General features: G+C 41.2%; 1 protein-coding gene across 1 annotated transcript; it reads left to right on the plus strand.

Annotated features, from left to right (window-relative positions):
* Positions 1–194: 194 nt before the first annotated feature.
* Positions 195–9743, plus strand: gpn1 (GPN-loop GTPase 1). Its single transcript, XM_010878646.3, has 13 exons — positions 195–395; positions 2141–2234; positions 2463–2569; positions 3306–3343; positions 3646–3724; positions 3823–3917; positions 4037–4082; positions 4978–5124; positions 5285–5367; positions 5477–5516; positions 5604–5694; positions 7446–7550; positions 8851–9743. The coding sequence occupies exons 1-13, from the start codon at positions 216–218 to the stop codon at positions 8940–8942; spliced, it is 1197 nt and encodes a 398-aa protein (XP_010876948.1). The 5' UTR covers positions 195–215; the 3' UTR covers positions 8943–9743.
* Positions 9744–17323: the final 7580 nt, after the last annotated feature.

Consider the following 17323-nt stretch of genomic DNA (forward strand, 5'->3'; position numbering starts at 1 on the left):
GCGAGGAGCCAAGACATATACGAATGGCTGTTGCTGCAGATCAATGTATCATTCCAATAGTGACTAGACTGACTAGTGAGTAGTACTAGTAGACTCGAGTCTCTCCAAAACGGAAACAGCGACATCTAGCGTTGAAAATAAAATAGCTAGACAGGCCGGACCTTTGCGACAGACGTGATAGCTTTACTGCAACAGTTCCAACCACAACAACAAGCATGGCTACCGCGTCTGGGAGCACCTGTCCGAAAGCGGTTTCAGGAGAAAATAGTGAGTGCGACCACGGAGGAGGCGACAGTCGAGACTCAAAGACTACTTCTGGCAATGCTCCACAGAAGAAACCCGTTTGTCTCATAGTGCTTGGCATGGCGGGCTCTGGAAAAACTACTTTTGTGCAGGTGAGTTTATGCTAGTTAGCTAGCGTGACACTGGCTAATTTGTACGTCTGGTGGATGGAACCTTACGTTTTTCAGGCCGATGAGCAGACCAGTATAGTGAACTGACACGGATAAAAAATTATATGGGTGCATGTTTTCGAGTTAGATGTCTTTTAAAACGGGTTTGCTAGGTTGTTACTGTTTGCTAGTAAGCTAACTGGGAACAGGTATGGAAATTAAGCTAGTCCGTGCTTTTTTTGCCTGGGCTTGTAGAAAATGCGGCAGTGTTTGGACCGGGGCTAGTAAGGCGTCTGCATTACCAGTTGACTAGTGTCAGTGTCCACAGTCTTTAGGTTCCACCGCAGTAATGACAGCAACTTATTTATAGCATATCAAAAACAGAATTGTATTCCCAGTTAGCTTTTTTGTTGTTTGCATTGTTTGTATTTTCGCTGTTTGGTAAAAACAGATGTACTAGTTATTTTATATGTCACCGGTGTTGTGCCGAAAATCCCCCAGCCCCCCTCGCGTGAACGCGCGCTCTCTCGATTCTCTTTGCTGCTAGTGATGGGAAGTTCGACTCACTTTACTAATCCGAATCTTTTCGAATCGTTCAGTAAAAAGAACGAATCTTTGGACTTATTTTGTTAATTTGAGTCAGTGCTCCTGTGGTCTGTGGTTCATCGTTCATTTGGTTCATCGTTCCTTCCGGTGAACGAGATTCGAAGATCCGTGGATCATCGTTCCTTCTGGTGACTGAGATTTGGAGATCCGAAAGGTCCATGGATCATCATTTATTTAGTTAATCGTTCCTTCTGGTGAACGACATTCACTTTTTCCAATCTTCTTCAGTCCAGTGTTTGTTCTTTTGTCCATCTTAATCTTTGCTTTTGATTGTCCATTCTGAGATATGGCTTTTTCTTGGTAACTCTGCCTAAAAGACCAGCATTCCAGAGTTGCCTCTGCACTGTTGACATTGTGACTGGTGTTTTGAGGGTGCTATTTAATGAAGGTGCCAGTTGAGGACCTGTGAGGTGTCTTTTTCTCAAACTAAACACTAATGTATTTGCCTCCTTGTTTAGTTGTGCACCAGGGCCTCTCACTCCTCTTTCTATTCTGCTTAGAGCCAGTTTGTGCTGTTCTATGAAGCATTGCCAAGAACTTCAGTTTCTTGGCAATTTCTCAAATGGAATAACCTTCAGTGCATATTTATGCATGTAAATGTCCTGGGGATGGAAAAATTCTTTGATTCTGTGGAATGGCCCCTAAACATTTCAGAACAACTATGGCTGAATTATTATCCTTACACTTTAGAAAACACTAATTGAAGAAGAAATGGGAGATATGATCGATTTTGCCAAAGATATCTTTATAATAATACACTTGAAACAAACAGCCAACAGAACTGCAGACAGTGCTTTCCCACATGATCAATGTTCCTTAAAAAGTCGAATGAAACGCAGCCTAACGTGTTCATCGATTGCTGCCTTGAAGTACACATAAAAGCTTTTTGCTTACGAAGATCAATGAAATGTAGGCTAAACTGTTTATAACACAGTGAAAAGCAGACCTCTGAATAAGCAAGCAAGTTGCAGCAATGAGAATCGAGAGAGTTCACGTGAAGGGGAGGAGATTTACGGCACAACGCCGGCATCTGGTCACCGACATTTTGCTAATTTCGCTAGCTAGCTGACTTGCTAACCAGATGGCTATTGCTATTGTAAGATCAGATAAGACAAGTTCTGACATTGTTTCTTTACAATCAGCGACTCACTGCTCACCTTCACACCAAGAAGTCTCCTCCATATGTTATCAACCTAGACCCTGCTGTGCATGAAGTCCCTTTCCCTGCCAACATCGGTAAGAAATCATCCTGACCACCACTGTGCATAATGCCATATTCTTTTCTGTGTGCCATCATGTTGATTATAGTCTAATCTCATTTGTGGACTGTTCAGTAGCTCAATCTGTTGCTTCCTAGAGGTTCTTTTTATTTCATAAAGTGATTGTAATTTTGTTGGTCTGGCCACTGTGTTATAATGTTAGCTATTAACAGCAGTCCCTTTATAAGTATATGGTTACTTACAGATATCCGTGACACAGTGAATTACAAAGAAGTGATGAAGCAATATGGCCTAGGTCCCAATGGAGGAATCGTCACTTCATTGAATTTATTCGCTACAAGGTTTGATCAGGTAAGCAAGGTTGCCAGATTTGATTGACAGTTTACTGCCGTACATAGCCTAAATCTCCTCGATTGTAGGGTTTCTGAGATTCTAAATTACCATAGGAAGTTTTATGCTACCAACTCAGTCTCAAGTACGCTGATCTGTGTAAAGTTCTGCCAGTTTTCCTGTTTGTATTTTCAAAACAGTGTGAAGATTTCAGCCTAGCTGTAAGACAGGGAGCACTTTCACCTGATAGTTAGGGAATGTGCATTAGTTAGATTACCTTTTTCTTCTGTTTATATATTGTCATGTGAAACCAACGTCAAACATGCTCTAGTTTAGCTTTCTCATTTGACCAATCACCCATTCTCCCATTGAGCTTTGAAAAACACACAACCACCTTTCTTTCAACGTTGAAACTATTTATGCTTTACAAATGATACCATTTGGATAGCCCAATTGGCAACATTTCATGCTAGATGTAATGTGAAATTATGGTATGTTCTTAACTTTATATATTATTTACCTCATGCCTGCCACAGGTTAAACTGTGCTGACAACTGTTAATTGTGTCCAAGTATTAATCTGCTTAGGTGATCTTATTTCACACTATTAATCCATGGACCATATTAGCCGTAATGTTTAGGCAACATCCTGGGATGTGCATTTGTCTGATACCTCAACTGTCCAACAGGTGTCACCATTAATGTCATTATTTGTAGAATTTAAGCTGCGTTGATCCAAATATGTTTTTCTGTTTCAGGTCATGAAATTCATAGAGAATAAACAGTCCAATCACCAGTAAGTATGTTTTTGTCTGTAAGTTAGTGGGAATAGATGTCCTGGTAATCACAGTGGGAGGGCAGTAGTCTGAATATTAATGATGTTGTTCTTGTTACTGGTAATGACCTCATCCACTTCTTTGCCAATGACACAATCCAGTGTACAACATTATTCATGTTGTATCTCTATGTGGTATTGACATTATCTTGCAATTTAAATTAAGTTCTCAGTTGACTTGGCTTGTTCTAGAACTCTTACATGAAACACATTATACATCGTTATGCTGTTGGGCGTCAACTGTTCCTCTCTTCTGCCCACAGATATGTTTTGATTGACACCCCTGGACAGATAGAAGTGTTTACCTGGTCAGCATCTGGAACCATCATCACCGAAACTCTGGTATGTAGTGGCAACATGCAATGTAAATGACAATGTACTACTGTGACTGTGCTTCAGAACTGCTGTCAGTGCTGTGACATGGTGAATGTGTTTCCCAGGCCTCTACTTTCCCCTGTGTCGTGGCCTACGTGATGGACACTTCTCGTAGTGTCAACCCCGTCACCTTCATGTCCAACATGCTCTACGCCTGCAGGTTTGGCTCCGTCAGGCAGTGGTTGTTTTCCCCGTGATCAAATAAAACCGGTGATTGTTCCTAACAATTTGAATGTTTCTAGTGTGGTGTTGTGATTTTTCTTGTTTCTTTACCCCCAGCATTATGTACAAGACCAAGCTGCCCTTCATAGTCGTGATGAACAAGGTATGCAATAACCAGGACACATTCGCTTGGGTCTAGTTTTGCTAAGTGACTAGAAAAGCCGCCAAAGATATACCCTTCCACTTTTCTTAAAGGTGCTCTTCAGACTTCTTTAATTTCAGTCAGCAGTTGTGAAATTGGTGCTTATGAGCCAAAATGACCTCTGTTTTTGTGTATTAGAAAATCTGATTGGGTTAACATCACCCTTTCACAGAATTGTCTCATTTGAGTATACACTGTACACATGGATTATTTTCACGTGGTGGAACATGACTCCAACTGCCAACATGATGCTCTGTACAGCCCACCAGAACTAACCTGCACTAGCTAGACTTTGTCATTAATTATTGTCATCACATTCTTCTGCCTAATTCTACAACACATGTGGCTCTAGATTCTGCCGATATATTCTTTACATTGTAAAATCACTGTTATCCTGGTGTTGATTTTTGGAAGTTGCTTTCATTTCTGTGCATTTAAATAGTGCACTTCTCAAATGTATTAATATTTGTCTTATTTCAATTGCACAAAACAACCACTCACTGAAATCAGAATGTTGTGATGCAAGTGTCAATATCATTTGTTAATGCCCAGGCAAAGCTGTAAGATTCTCATAGATGCAGCAGACAGACATTTTGGTTTTACCGCAGTGTTTCACAGGTCATTCCAAATGTTTCTGTGATCGTAACAATGGGGGAAAAGAACAGACACAAGCAAGAGTATTAAGGAGTTGCAGGAGTAAAAAGAAAGCAATTTAATTTGTAACCTTGGAACACCGGAAACTGGATGTCTGTGAAACACAGCTGCTCTAGTGGGAATTATGTGGATAATGCAGTATAGATAATTGACCACAGCTTTGCGTTGCATTACTCAAAATGTCTGCGCTGCGTGGTTCCAGACAGACATAATCGACCACAGCTTCGCCGTGGAGTGGATGCAGGACTTCGAGGTGTTCCAGGACGCGTTGAACCAGGAGACGTCCTATGTCAGCAACCTGACGCGCTCCATGAGCCTGGTGCTGGATGAGTTCTACACCAACTTACGGGTGCGTTTGCCGTCTCCACTACTGTAAACCGCCTCCGTATACAGCGCATAGGAGCGTATACAGAGGCGTGCTGCACGCCAGACAACCTGTGGGGAAGAGGTCATCGAGTGGGTTAACTGAGTGTTCCCTCTCTGAAATGTCACATCTGTTTCGTGTGCAGGTCGTGGGCGTTTCCGCGGTCACAGGCAACGGATTAGACCAGTTCTTTGCTGAGGTAGCAGAGGCGGCAAAAGAATATGAGACGTGAGTGAGGACGAATGCTTTGCCAGCATGCGCATCGACGCACGCACACAAACCATGCAGTATGCGCTGTCTGTAACGTTTGTCTAAATGTAGTTATAATGTTTTTCAGGGATTATCGTCCTGAGTATGAAAGGCTTCATAAAGAGCTGGTAAGTGTTTTATGACCAATGCAAAAATACTGGCCTCACCTGTGTCTGGTTTACCCCACGTCTCTGATGGTCTTTTATGTCCTCCAGGCAGATGCTCAGAGCAGAAAGCAGCAGGAGCAGATGGAGCATTTACAGAAGGACATGGGATCTGTTACCATGACGACGACCCTGCCGACAGGTGAGGCACCATGCATTACCGTGTATCTGTTTCGTATAATATACACTACCGTTCAAAAGTTTGGGGTTACTTAGAAATGTCCTTGTTTTTTTTTTTAAGAAAAAAACTTTTTTTGCCCATTAAAGTAACGTCAGAAATACAGTGTAGATATGTTTTAAATGACCATCACTCCTTTGTTCCAATGGAACGTCGTGTTTGCTAATTGAAGTTTATCATTTTAAAAGGCTACTTGATCATAAAACACTTGTGTGAATATGTTAGTGCCACTGAAAACGGTTGTTCTGATTGAAGAAGCAATAAAACTGTCCGCCTTTAGACTAGTTGAGTATCTTCAGCATTACTGTTTGAATAGCACAAACTGGCTCTAACCAGAATAAAAAGAGGATTGGGAGGCCCCAGTGTACAACTGAGCAAGAAGACAAATACATTAGTGTCTAGTTTGAGACACCTCACAGATCTTCAACTGGCAGCTTCATTAAATAGCACCCGCGAAACACTAGTCTCAACTTCAACATTGAAGAGGTAACTCCAGGATGCTGGCCTTTTTTTTTTCCAATCTTACTTTGTCCAGTGTCTGTGTATTTTTTCCATCTTAACCCTAGTGTGCCGCTTGGGCATTTTTGTGAAAATAAATTCTCTCTTTTGATTTGTGGATAATTTTGTCTGTTGCAGCTAGGGGCATGATTTTTTGTCAGAACTCTTTTTTTTTAGTTAAGTGTGCACACCAAAAGTTAAGTGTGCACATCCATTGGCCTACAATGGGACAATGGTTGAATCTGGTAGAAGAGTTTTTGTGCGTGCGTGCGTGTGTGTGTGAATTTCATATATATTTTTTTTATGGAAGTCAATGTGACATTTTTGTCCACAAAGGTGTCCAGAGGAAGTATCTGGTACTACATAAAATATCCAAGACTCTAATCACAACCAAAGCCTTCCATTTAATACATGGAAAATATGAATTTTTTAATGAATTTTTGTAATAAATAAGGCAGTAATTCAAACAATCAAACTGGTATTTAAAGGGTTAAAATCCTGAAAATTATTGAATGTTTGGTTGTTTTGAGCAGGTTTCAAGTTCTTTAAGAGATTTATGGGGAAAAAAAGCTAAAAATGTATGTATCAGTTTATTGTACGTGTACATTTTTGTCCACGAAGGTGTCCAAAGGGTAGTAAATTTGAGGGGCGCACAAGGGTTCATCTTTTATTTTTTTTGGCCAGTCTGAGACATGGCTTTTTCTTTGCAACTCTGCCTAGGCCAGCATCCCTGAGTCACCTCTTCATTGTTGATGAAGAGGCGACTCCTCTTTCTATTCTGGTTAGAGCCAGTTTGTGCTGTTCTGTGAGTAGTACATGTCGCATGTGATCTTCAGTTTCTTGACAATTTCTTGCAAAGAAAACCCTTAACTTCTCAGAACAAGAATAGATTGATGAGCGACAGTACAGCATGAACAGAAATAAAAACTGTATAAAATAAACTTGGATTAGCAAACACAATGTGCCATTGGAACACAGGAGGAGGGTTGCTGATAATGGGCTTCTGTATGCCTTTGTAGATATTCCATTGAAAGTCAGCCATTTCCAGCTATAAAAGTCATGTACAACATAAACAATGTCTACACTGTATTTCTGATCAATTTGATGTTATTTTAATGGCCAAAACATTTCTAGATGACCCTAAACTTCGGAATGCTAGTGTACATTAGACGGGTGTTATGTGACTAATGAAACTCTCTCTCCCTGTCCTCCAACAGAAGCTGATGTGCCTGGCCGCAGTGATCTTATCTTCAACCGTGGAAACCCTGATGAGGAAGAGGAAGAGCAGGTGGACAGTGACACTGATGACATCGATCACAACTGTGAGAGATTATATTGGCCCTTCCTCCTTTGATTGACATTACCGTATAAGGGATATAAATCACCTTGCATTCCTACAAAGCCTATTCATTTATGATTCTTACATGTGGCACAAAACCAGAAAAGGAAGCAGGCAAGCCTAATTCAGCCAGCCCGCGATTAGAAGGAATGAATGTTGTTGTCCCTGGCTGGTTTCAGCTGGTAGTCAGTCCACCTCTGTATAGTCTCCAAATGCAATTTTATCCCAGCCTTTCCATTTTTGCTGAAATAACGTGGACAACAGGATATTTATTAACAGAACTAAAGTGTCCTCTTGTACAAAGATTACTGTAGATGGTCATCCATACAATAACAGTTGAATAGCTAACCACTACGCTATGTGAACTATGGGGAAATTGAAAGCACCGGCTGAATCTCAAATCGCATACTACGTACTACAAATATGTACTTGGCGGATGATACGTACAGTTTTGTACATAATATGCAAGTATTGGGACATACTACCTTGTCAGAAAATTGCGTTTCGACATTACATAATTTTGTCACGCATTAACATCATGCCAAGTTTGAATTTTTATTTAGACACCATTAAGCATTGTGTTAAACTGACTAACGTTTCTTATTAAGTTTCCTTCCACCACAAATAGCATCCCATGAACTGTATGGCTTTTGCCACTGGCCATTTTAACAGCGTATTAGTCTGTAATAGTAATACTAGTATCTGCTTAAAAATTTTGCAATTGCTAGTGGGACTGAAGATGAAATTTACACTGCCAAAGCTATTTCAATTCATGGCACAACAAAGTTTGTTTTTCTTTCATTCGTGAATGATATTGATACAATAACTATCAATATATTTGAAGAGAACTATTTCGTCAAGTGAAACAACGAGAGAATTGTGGAAACCCCTCCTCTTTTACCGCTTAAGCGGCGTTAGATCTATATAACCCGAATAAGCATTCACAGATCCACCAGAAACCGTCGCAAATATAAACAGAAACCGTTTTTTTTTAGGCTTACTATAACGTAGCTACTGAAGGTTGTAGCCAGTGCAGTTTCTGTCTATCCTGAACAAATCCTAATGCATAATTTTTGTCTGCGCAGAGGCTCAAACACTGTTTGCCTGCATGTCAGTCCACGTCTCTAACCACTACGCTATTTTACAAAGGTCATTCACTCACTCACACACTAAGAGACATTCGCTTTGCTTGTCTGGCTGCGCTTACGCGGTCCAGCCAAAATATAAGCAAACACAAAAATATACAGGGCACTTAAGTTTAAATTTCGGTCCCTCCCTTGCAGTGACTGAGGAGAGCAAGGAGAGCACGGCCTTCGGGAACTTCCTGAAAGAGAGGAAGGAAATGGTGCAGGTACGGAACAGGAAGTGTCAGTAACGACCCTTCACCTGTGTACCCCCTCCGCCACCCACCACCACCCTGAGAGAGTGAAGGACGCTTGAAGCAAATGAGAAGGGCTGTATCTCATTATTCTAATGAATCGACATTGATCTACAGTAACCACTCAGGTAAATGTTGTAGTATAGTCCTACCAGCTCCCAGTCAGCAACAATAAATGAGAGGTGAGGATGTAAGGAGGCCCCATTGGATTAAGAAGGTGCTTTTGGGTGGTATGCTGATTATTGGGACTTCTATCCCAACCTGCATGTCTTCTGTTGTCGTTTTCAGAAACACTGAAGCTCATTGGACTGTTGGGCTTTCACTCAGACTTGAAAAGGAATGCTTATCCTCCAGAATGCAAATGTTATGTAGGATGTTTTTTGTTGGATCCTGTCGATTAATTACAATGTTCTAGCATAAGGTTTGGATAAAGTCAACCACTTGTTTCCTGTATCTGTGTAAACCTCTTTAGTCTAATTTTGGTTTAAATGATGTGAAAGGAGCTGATTACTGATAAAATAACCTGCTTCTATCCATTGTTTTTTTCCCCCCTTTTAAATTGTTTTATTGCATTTTGTGCAAGTTGATTATATGAAGTGTTATCTTCATTGGAAGAATGCAAGTCATCCTTACCTAACGAATGCTCTTCAGCTGTCATGTAGAGTCCTGAAAGTATATATTTTTATATCATCTTGTAACAAGTAGATTTGTTTTCTATATTATTGCAAAGGTTATGTAAAAGTCCTGCAGCGTTGGCTGTCTGTCATCTAAATGCAAAATAAATTGGTTATGAATGTGTTCAGTCTAGTCATGTTTTCCTGCCTACGCTTGATTCTGCCATATGTGAATGAAGCTAGGCGGGCGGAAGGCGGACAGCCGGAATATTCTGGATTCTACGCCTTCTCTCCATCTGGCGTAGAAATGTAACTGGCTTTCCCACATTGACAAATACTGAGCCATCAGTGGAGACGTGACAATACTGTTAACTTCCTGCATATAGGTAAATAATGTTTGTTCTTCTCAAATCACTGGTTTTTAAAATGTAATTACATTTATTTTCTATCTAGACACAGCACCTCAATAACAAAGCAAATTATATATATTTTTTAAATGTGTGCCTATGTTTTGAAAATAATAAACTCATACTAAGTATTAAGACCGTTTTGCTTAGTAATTTGTCAAAGCGTTTTTGACAGCGATGACTGCTTTTTGGGTGTGCTTTGCACAGCTGCAATTGGCTAGGTAGTCCAGTTCTTGCTTGCAGATCCTCTCAAGCTCTGTCAGATTAGATGGGGTGTGTAGGTGTACTGAGATCTTCAGGTCTCACAACAGATGTTCAACGGGGTGTAAGTCCAGGCTTTGAATGGGCCACTCAAGGACAGAGTTGTCCTGAACCCCTGACTCCAAGTCCCGGCTTCTGAGAAGCACCCCCATAGCATGATGCTTCACCATAGAGCATTGTTTAGTCAGCTGATGAGCAGTACCTTGTTTTCTTCATATGTAGATCTTGGAATTAAATGCCTAATTGTTCAGTTTTGGTCTGACCGTAGAATTTTTCTTCCTCAAAATCATGTCACAATGTCAAAGGTGAAACCTTTTTGAAAACCTGGGTGCTGTTATGTCTGGATTTGTTATGTCAAAATTTCTCAGTAAGAACATAATCACAACAGTCAAATGCTGTTGGCAGTGTCATCGTGGGGGGTTGCTTTGCTGCCTCAGGGTCTGGAAGACTTGCCGTCATTGAACAAACCTTGAATTCTGCTCTCAGTCAGAAAATTCTGAAGGAATATGTCTGGTCATCAGTCTGTGATCAGAAGCGTAATTGGGTTATGGAGCAGTACAATAATCTGAAACACATGAGTAAGTCCAGCTCAGAATCTCAAAAGAAATGAGTGGGCTAGACAAAGCCCTGGCTTGAACCTCAATGAGATGCTGTGGTGGGACCTTAAATGAGCAGTTGCTCAAAAACCCTGAATTACAGCAATTCTGCAAAGAAGACTGGGCCTAGATTCCTCCACAGCGATGTGAAACCTGATTTACGATTGTAGGAAGCATTTGGTTGCAATTGTTGCTGCAGTTATTAAGTTCAGGGGGGCACTCACTTGTTCACACAGGGCCAGTTGGTGTGGGATAACTATTTTCTTTCCTCCAATTATAAATGTGTCTATAACACAAAATATGGAGAAAGTGAAGGGGTCTGAATACTTCACGAAGGCACTATATATTGAGCCACCCATTTGGCGGTTATGTGTTTCTCCTATATGCAAATGCATGAGTCATATTTGCATAGTGTCAGCAGCAGCACAGGTAGTCCAAATGGGCAGGTGGGTTATGTCACAGAGCTGTGTTAAAGGCCCAAGTTTCTCTTACAACGTTGTAGATTTGTGTGTCTTACCAGTACTACACACAGTCTCAGTGGAGATGAGAAGAAAGTGTCGTCGTGACAACACCAACAATGGCAGCATCCTGACACCTTCTGTGTCACTGTAGTTCTTCCAGCTATGGTGACTCACCTCCGCAATGGCATTTACAAAAGCCTTTACACACAGCTCTTCCCCTGACACCCTCCGCTCCCCCTCCTCTCAGCCCGTGGGCTACAAATGCCGGCGGACACACTGAGGGAGAAACAGGATCTGGAGAGTGGGAAAGGAATTCACGGCTCAGTGGGAGGAAGTCAAAACGCCTACAATGTGTCTATGAAAAGCTTGAACGTTTCAGTGGTTGTATGAGGACGATATCTACAGTCGAGAGAGACCAAGTTTGGAAAGCATGGACAACTGAACACCTTAGGGAGAGGTGAATTATTTAGAGGTTTCGTCCATGCATATAATGGCTGATATTTTTTAATGTGATGTCGTTTGCTTTGATAAACAGTGTATTCGGAAAGTATTCAGGCCCCTTCACTTTTTCCACATTTTGTTAGGTGACAGCCTTATTCTCATCAATCTACACATATTGCCCTATAATGAACAAACAGGAACAGGATTTTTGTCATTTTTGCTAATGTATTAAAAAATTAAGATATCACATTTATTCTTCCAAAAGTTTGGAATCAACAGATTTTGCTGTTTCGGGATGAAATTTGTACTTTTATTAACCAAAGCGGTATTCAAGTGATTAATTATAGTCAGGACATTACTGATGTAAAAATGAGCACCATCATTATTTGAAACACATTTTTGATCAGATCTAGACTGTTCCCTTTTACAGCAGCCATCACTCCAACACCTTATCCTTGAATAGTCATGCTTAATTGCTAATTTGGTACTTGAACATCACTTCCCAACTACAGTTGAAAGCTGTTTGGTTCATTAAATTAAGCATAACATTTGACTGTTTTTGAGTTGCCACAGCATGCAATAGACTGGCATGTCTGAAGGTCTATATTAGGTCAAAAATAGTACAACAACAAAGACACAGCTTTTTCTAGAAACTCATCAGTCAATCTTTTTTTTGAGGAACGAAGGCTATACAATGCTTGAAATTGCCAGGAAACTGAAGATTTAATACGAAAGTGTACACTGCAGTCTTCAAAGACAGATGACAAATGGCTCTAACAAGGACAGAAAGAGATGTGGATGGCCCAGATGTACAACTAAACAAAAGGATCAGTACATGAGTCTCTAGTTTGAGAAATAGACGCCTCACATGTCCTCAGCTGACAGCTTCATTGAATTCTCCCCGCTCAACATCAGTTGTCTTTTGTCTTTGTAGTCTAGTGTACACCTTTGTATGAAATCTTCAGTTTCTTTGGAAATTTCAAGCATTGTGTAGCCTTCATTCCTCAAAACAATGATTGACTGACACATTTCTAGAGAAAGCTGTTATTGTTTGTCTATTTATGACCTAATATTGACCTTAAGACATGCCAGTCCTCTTGCATACTGTGGCATCTCAAAACAAACGCAAAGACACTTTAAGCTTCATTTAACAAACCACATATCTTTCAGCTGTGTTTGATATAATGAAAAGTGATTTTCTAATAATTTAGCATGATTACTCAAGGATAAGGTGTTCGAGTGATGGCTTCTGGAAATGGGACCTGTCTGGATTTGTTCAAAAAGGACATTTTTCTAATAATGATGATGCTTAAATGAATTATGTCCTGGCTATACTTTGATCAGTTGAATGCCACTTTGTTGACTAAAATTACCAATTTCCTTCCGAAACATCAAAATCTGTACATTATTCCAAACTGTTGGTCACCAGTGTATGTAAGTATTCAGAATATTTGCTATGACACTCAAAATTGAGATCATGTGCATCTTGTTCCCACTGACCCATTGGGATGTTTCTGCAACTTAATCAAATTAATTTGATTTTACATGATTTGGAAAGGCACACACCTTTCTATATAAGTTCCCACAGTGGTCAGTGCATGTCAGAATAAAAACCAAGCAATGAGGTTGACGGAATTGTCCAAAGAACTCAGATAGGATTGTGTTGAGGCACAGATCTATGGAATAGTAACAAAAAATGTCAGCAGCATTGAAGGTCCCCAAGAACACTGGTCTCCATCGCTCTCAAATGGAAGAAGTTTGGAATGACCAACACTTCCTAGAGCTGGCCGTTCAGCAAAAGTGAGCACTTGGGGGTGAAGGGCCTTGGTCAGGGAGATGACCAAGAATACAATAGCCTCTGTAAGAGAGCTCAATATTTACTGTGTGGAGATGGGAGAACCTTCCGGAAGGACAACCACCTGTACAGCACATACACCAATCAGGCCTTTATGGAGCAAAGTGGAAAGATCCTTGATCAAAACCAAAGTGCTCAGGACCTCAGACTGGGGGGAAGGTTCACCTTCCAGCAGTTTAACAACCAAAGCACACAGCCAAAACATTGCAGGAGTGGCTTCAGGACAAGTCTGTGAATGTCCTTGAGGCCCAGCCAGAGCCCAGACTGGAACCTATACTAACATCGCTGGAGAGACCTAAAAAGGGCTGTGCATCAATGTTCCCAATCCAACCTAACAGAGCTTGATAGGATCTTCAGAGAAGAATGGGAGAAACACCCTTAATACAGGTTTACCAGATGTGAGGCATCATACCCAAGAATACTCAGGGTGGTAATCTCTACCATAGGTGCTTCTACAAAGTATTGAGTAAAGGGGTCTGAATACTAATGTACTGTGATATTTCTGTCTTTTAATAAATGTGCAAAGAATTCAACAAACCTGTTTTTGCTTGGTCATTTGGGGTATTGTGTGTAGAAAAATCTATTTAATCATTTTTAGAATTGGGCTATAACTTTAAATGAGGAAAACGCAAAGGTGTCTGAATACTCTCCGATTGCACTGTGCTGTTTACAGTTGCTATTTGATGCAATGATTTGCCTTCATGTTATGTTGTTTGCTGAGAGATCAGTGGGCTGCTTTCAACTGATGCTGCAGTGGCAGGAGATCCTCCTGCTTACCTACAAATCTCTCCATGGACTTTCACCTAAATACCTCACAGAACTACTCCATCCCTACACACAGTCACGTCCCTTGCGGTCCTCTGACAAAGACCTACTGGATACTCCCCGTACCAGGTTGCGGACTTTTGGAGACAGGGCTTTCTCTGCCAATGCTCCAAAACTGTGGAACAGTCTACCACTCCACATCCGCTCTGCCCCATCCTTGCCCATATTCAAAAAGCACCTTAAAACATTTATTTTCAATAAGTCCTTTGATCCCTAACCCACAAGTCCCCCCTCCCCCCCCATTTGTTAATTGACCTTGGGTATTATGAAAGGCGCTATATAAGTATAAGTTATTATTATATTATTATTATTATATGTGCATCAGCGTCATGGACCGCTGGACCACCCACCACTTCAATGTTGATTTACTTTGCATTACTATTAGTCCTATGATATCATATCCCCATTTCTATGCATCTTTAAAGGGCAGTGTGGCCTGGTAATAAGCGACATTATAACCAAGACCTGTCCTTTAACCTGGAATCCTTTGTTTCTACATGCGTTTTGGGGATTCAACTTGGGTTCTGTCTTGATTCTTTGGTTTTTCCTAACGACGCCATGTCACAGGAAATCCTGCTAGAGTTTAACTTGGACACTCTTTCATCTGCAGTCCAGACCCTGTGGCGATGTTAGGAAACAAACTTTTCTGGACTGGTTAGGCTATTGCAAAAACACACTATAAAAGTTAAGGAAGGAAACTAATTAAAGAGTATACAGAGAATAAGTACATGAATGGAATGTGGTTGAAATGTGATTTTGAGTGTAGTTAGGTATCTTCAGATCCACTCCTCAGCTTTTTACCAAAATAAATCAAAGACGTTGTTTTCAAGATAATGGATTTGTATGTGGAGTCCAATTACAACATCCTGCAAGATGACATCATTTTATGGTTCTGCTGGCATATAGATGAGGTTCATGTAATGCAACTGATTTCATCTTTAAGGGATGACTACCATTACAATATAGCAATACAATCTTGTTCTTATGACATCATGCTCTGGGTTGTGTTTGTTAGGAAGGTAAGTGGATTAATCCTGCGTTCAACGCAAATTGGAAATAGGAAAACAGCTACTTCAGATCACGACGTCGGTCATTTTCAGGTCGGAATGTTGGAGCTTTACCATGTTGCCGAAATTTGAAACGATTTTTTTCCACCCGGATTCCCTGTCGTCATGAAAACTCTTGAAATACATATTTTGGAAATGTTTAAGTACCCAATTGTTTTGAATGCAGCATCAGGTTGTGCGTTAACCTGGTCCTCTCGAATACAGCATGATGTCACTGTTGCTGTATCTGGTTGAGATCAAATTTCTGTCAGAGCATTACAGGACTGAAATTCTCCTCTACCTTTACCGCCCTAGGCTCTTTCAGATGATAATTGTATTTCTAATTGATTAAACTTTTGAATTCTAATAGGTCTGCCATGGCTGTATAATGAGAGTGAGTAATAACTGACATAATGACAGTTTAATGAATAATGTATGGTGTTGTTTGGTATGGCTGAGTGGTCAATAACAGACGACGCAATGAGGTCATCATCTCACTGCGGACCTGCAAGTCCCATCAAGTGCTACCCCAATAAAACGTTGTCGCACTGAAAACCTATATGTACCCCCCTCCCTATTGACTAAAAAATAATTAATCTCACCCAACCCTGTGCGTTATTTAGCTTAGTGACGTTACACACGGCTTTTCACTGTGACACGGTCCTCACAGTGTCTATTTACGTTATCAATGTGGACGAGAGGACACAGGTTGTGCTGTGCTGTGCACAACATCTGCATAGGGCGGGAGGAGAGGGCTCCAGTGATTGGCTGAAAATGACATAATCGGAGGGTTGCTGGCGGTGATGAGGCTTTCCTCGTAGTCTACCCTCCTCTCCCCCTCCCGTCTGCTTCTTCGTCCTCTCCCAGGAATGTTTACTGTATGTTGTTGTTTTCTCTGACTACGTGGGCGAGGTGCTCTGTGGGTTTCGCGGGGTTAACACTGCCCAGGCAAATGCACCAACATGCAGCGGGGAAGTGTGGGACACACATCGTACAACCGCGTTTCTCTGCATGGACAGGTTTCTCCGTCCAGGATCAAATGCCGCTGCTCCGTTCCCCGCTCACTACATCTCCCACTGTCTTTCCAACATGTCCTTTTCCTTCAATATACTCCCCTCGCTCTCTCTTTCTCCCTGCATCAATTGAAATGAACCGTACCTCTGTCGGCTCATAGCCCACTCAGGCACATTCTTCTCATCAGCACCCACGTCGCACTCTCACCCCCCTCTCTCTGTGTCTCTGCACACGACTCTCCAGCTGGCATGCAGCTGCATGACATCATTTGGGCTGCTCGCAAGCAGAATAGAAGATGAGGACACCGTGTGTGTGTGTGTGTGTGTTTGTGTGTGTGTGTGTGTTGGCACACTCCCCCTCCTCCCCCTCTGCGTCTTACAGTGCACCTTCAGATGATCAAACTCTTCTCTCTACTGCAAACTGTATTGTCAATGAGGTTGTTATTTGCCACACTGAGCCTCTGTCCTTTGCAGAGTCTCAAATCTGCCTTACAACACAAATGCATTGCCACATCTTTTCGTTGCACCTTGAGGGCACGATCACCACTACAAATGTTCACGGCTATAACAGAATGCAGCTTATTATATTTCGATAATTTTACACATGTGAATTGGAGGATGGCTCTGGTGCCTTTTCTCCTATTGTAACAAAATGCCCCTCGTTCATTTACATTCAGCCACTAATCTCTCTCTGTTTGCGCTGTGAAGCCCTAGTGATGTAATGGCCATGCTGGGAGTCTGTGATTATGACGGGACTGGGATGGTTTTGGAGTACAGTCTCATGCATGGCATTTCCAAGCATGGCATTACTGGAAATGTAGTTTACTGAGATGATGTAACTCCATAGAGAATGGAGTTA

Source organism: Esox lucius, chromosome 15 (genome assembly GCF_011004845.1).
Source record: "Esox lucius isolate fEsoLuc1 chromosome 15, fEsoLuc1.pri, whole genome shotgun sequence".
Classification (NCBI taxonomy): domain Eukaryota; kingdom Metazoa; phylum Chordata; class Actinopteri; order Esociformes; family Esocidae; genus Esox; species Esox lucius.

Coding starts and splice junctions, on each gene's coding strand:
- gpn1 (XM_010878646.3), top strand. CDS start 216: ATGGCTACCGCGTCTGGGAGCACCTGTCCGAAAGCGGTTTCAGGAGAA. Junction 2,570..3,305: donor TCGCTACAAGGTTTGATCAG/GTAAGCAAGGTT, acceptor TTTCTGTTTCAG/GTCATGAAATTCATAGAGAA. Junction 5,517..5,603: donor AAAGGCTTCATAAAGAGCTG/GTAAGTGTTTTA, acceptor TATGTCCTCCAG/GCAGATGCTCAGAGCAGAAA.